Here is a 3772-nt window from a genome sequence, read left to right as displayed (position 1 = left end):
CCAGCTCGGATAGTTGGGAACACTTCAGTTTTGTTAGGCCCTGCCTGCGAATACACTGTAAATCATACACGGTAAAAGGACGGCCTGATTTTTGGAGGAAAAAGAGAAAACTTTATAGAACTCCCATATTTGAGGAAAAACTCAAAGTTTTCCCTTTTCCCTCCAAAAATCATACGTTAAACCTTCCGTGTAACCAGAAAAATGCTTACTAATTGTTTCAAGCTGATTTAAACAAAGCATGCCAAGATTAGGAAATATTCCGAAGAAATATTTGTTTATTTGTTATTCACATTTTGTTTTGAATAAAATAATTTTGGATTTACTCAAGAAAATCTCTGGGCTTGGTTTAAATGTGCCCAGAGATTTTCTGACCGAGTGCCGTGCAATTTAACTCACGTAGCTGCTATGGACACTCCCCGTCAATGTTGTCTCAACCAACTAAAGACCACTCCGGGCTATTCGAATCCCTCTGGTCAGGCCATGGTTGAGCGATGAATGAGCCATGGTTAAGTGCACCCCAGTCGGACGTCCCGCGGATGGAACGGATGAGAGGAGGTCGGGGGCCGGGGGCGGCCGGGCGCACAACGGGACGGCTCGGGGCGCTCGCGCCTATATATACGGCGACAACAGCCGCACGGAGCAACACTCTTTGGCCGCGTCGCGTTCTGTGCGGATCGCAGATTCTGTGCGTTTATTGATTATTCGTTTGTTCGCGCGCGCGCGTGTTTGTGTGTGTGCGTGTGTGTGCCTGTGCCATCATGGCGCGCTACTTGATGTTTGTGACATTCGCCCTCATCGCAGTGATGAGTTTCGCAGACGCTTTAAAGCTCCGTAAGTAGTGTTTCATGTATTCTGATAATATTTTCTGTGGCGAATTTCGGGTGTTAGCTATAGTGAACAAACAGCGTAGTAAAATGAAACTGTTCATCGGGTGACGGTTAAATGTCAGACATATACCGACAGTTAATGGACGATTTCATGTTACTAGGGTTTGTGTTGCAAGCGCATACAGTCAGACGTTTTTGTGTAATGTTTACATTGATAGATTTACGCTTAAACTTTATTAAAAACGTGGTCACCAGCTAACTGGAAATTAACTCAACAAAATCAATTGATTTTTTTAAGTGTTTTCGTTTTTTAAAACAATTTCAAGGGATAAAGAAAGTAAGTTGCTTGGTGGTCATAGAAATGTATGCAATCAAAATAGTGACTGGTCGGTATAATAAATACTAATGAAGCGACTTGCAATGATAGCTTAAGTACTATACGGCCAACCTTGACATTGCACTATACTATCTTTGTTCTTAATGCCATGCTCAACACAGAACACGAAAAACTAGTCCTAGTGGTTTGGTGTCATTTACAGTTTTTGAAGGGTACGGTGAGTGGTGAGCCGAACACCGAGACAAGTTAATCAAAAAATTGGTCGAAAATCGCTCAGCATGAATGAAAAACTTGCAAATGACTCCAAATGACTTTTTGAGTTTTTGTGTTTATTGGGCAACCCAGCATTGGGCCGCAATTATTGAAAAGTAATTAAAATGATCCCATGCATCATTCCGTTCAGAACTTTATTTACGACAAATCTTTCTGTAGTTATGTGTTAAGTTGTTTTCTCCTTCAAAATATGACGGGGTTCATTCACCGTTTTGTGGGCAGTTCTGAAGTCCTCAGAATCTCTTCATTTCTTTTATTGTAACTGTGGATGTGCTTGTTTCAGCTCCGTACATCAAGGCATGCAAAAGAAACGACCCCAAGCTTAACGAGTGTGGGCTCAAGAACGGCAAGGAAGCAGTCGCCAGATTCGTCAACGGTCAGTACAGAATAAAATTCAGATATAGATTTAACATGATAGTAGACACCGGTTTGGTCATTCTGCTTACTCCTGTTTTCAGGTGATAGAAAATACAAGATCCCTAACCTGAACCCACTTACGTTGTACAACTTCGGCGTCGACAGCGGGAGCAGCTCAGTGGGCATTAAACTGACCTTCAAGGAGGCCCAAATCCACGGTCTGGGTGATGTTGACATAAGGTCAACTAAATTTGACCTAGAAAAGAAGCACATCGAGTTTGACCTCTTCTGGGACGTGTTCCACATCCTGGGTGACTACGAGATCTCTGGCAGGGTGCTGGTGCTGCCCATCACCGGCAAGGGACCGGCCAACGTGACCGTCAGTAAGTTGAGCAGAGGCCCGCTTTCTGACTTAATCCAGACCCACTCAACTTTCGCCACTACCACTTAGACACTATTTAAAATATTATTCTAATTAATCGAATTTTATTTTCAGCGAACCTAGTTGTAACATTCGGCTTCGATTACGAACTAGTCCCCAAGAAGAAAGGCGGCAAGGATCACGTAAGCCTGACTGAGAGCAAAGTCAAGTTCGAGGTCGGGCGCGCCTACTTTGACCTCAAGAACCTCTTCAATGGAGACAGATTATTAGGTGAGTTGTGCTATTAGCTCAAGGGTCGATGGCACCCCTGCTCCCCTGGTCGAGAGAGTGCCTCACGGCTAAGCCATCCCAGCCCCGGCGGTGTCGACCTCGTCTGGCTGACGTCGGCAGGAGCTGCAAAGACTACTTGTCCAGGGCCATTTCCGCCAATGTGCCTTTCATTCATTTCCTTTTTTAATGTTTTTCTCTCTTTGAAGAAGATTATGTGGAAACGCGTTCGTGATGTTGTCAGATCGGTCGTTCTTGTGTGACCGACTATCAGTTGCTCTCTTGCTTGCTTTACAAGGCTATTGTCTTTTCCTCAGCGGACAACATGAACCAGTTCCTCAACGAGAACTGGAAAGAGGTGACCAAGGAACTCGGGCCCTCCCTAGCAGACTCCATTGGGCAGGTCATCAGCCAAATCATCCAACAGATCGTAGATGCAGTGCCGTACGACAATATTTTCCCGTTAAACTAGAATTAAAAAAAGAAAAAAAACATACTTCACGCATATTGTGCTGGACCACGCGGACGCGGGTCTAAAATGCGGGTGCTAGGCTGTGGCGTATTTCGAGAGGTTGAGAACGGCTGTGAGAAGTTTAAACAAACTTGCACAGAAATGTGCATGACTCTCCTTGGATGTCAATATTGTGTTGCCTCGGGTGACGTGCATGACTGAGAAAGTGTAATTGACGACGTAGATAGTGGTTAAACTATTCTGTTTTGTTATGAAGCGGGCCACTGCTCTTACTTTAAAAATCAGTACAAAAATGTTGTTTTTCTCGATATGTGGATTTAACTTTTCACTTCAAAATCACCTCAAATTTTTCAAAACAAAAATGTGAAAAACGGAAAACTATAGAAACTTTCGAAAAGTATGGGACATTTTTTACACTTTCGCTTTCTTTATAATGTAAGGAGAAGTATTATTTATCTGTGATGTTATACTAAGAAATTTCACAACCAGTACTAAAGGTGGATTCAGAGTTCCCTAAAAGCAAGCGTGATTCTCACGCAAAGCGTGATTTTCACGCCCGGCGTGATGAAAGTCGATCCCTGATTGGCTGCGAGAAGCTTACGAAGCGTGAAAATCACGCCTGGCGTGAAAGTCACGCTTGTGTGTCGTGAACTCTGTATCCACACTAATAATTGAAGTTCAATGTTTCAAAACATTAAATGAATCTTTTTGGAGTACATATTTAAGTTTGACTTGATGTCATTTGGCGAAAACTTTGCCTTCACTACTTTAATTGTAAACATTTTAAATTTAAGTTATTTATAGTCTAACACGATAGGCTTAATTATGGCGTGGAATAATAAACTTTTACAATGAAA

General features: G+C 42.8%; 1 protein-coding gene across 1 annotated transcript; it reads left to right on the top strand.

Moving 5' to 3' along the window:
- The first annotated feature begins 618 nt into the window (after positions 1 to 618).
- LOC113215634 (protein takeout) lies at positions 619 to 3772 on the top strand. The gene is made up of 5 exons (XM_026435285.2): positions 619 to 831; positions 1721 to 1813; positions 1896 to 2177; positions 2291 to 2446; positions 2761 to 3772. The coding sequence occupies exons 1-5, from the start codon at positions 759 to 761 to the stop codon at positions 2913 to 2915; spliced, it is 759 nt and encodes a 252-aa protein (XP_026291070.1). The 5' UTR covers positions 619 to 758; the 3' UTR covers positions 2916 to 3772.

This window comes from Frankliniella occidentalis, unplaced genomic scaffold (assembly GCF_000697945.3).
Source record: "Frankliniella occidentalis isolate FOCC.00 unplaced genomic scaffold, Focc_3.1 Scaffold46, whole genome shotgun sequence".
NCBI classification, from domain to species: Eukaryota; Metazoa; Arthropoda; class Insecta; order Thysanoptera; family Thripidae; genus Frankliniella; species Frankliniella occidentalis.
This window is presented reverse-complemented; position numbering and strand designations above follow the sequence as displayed.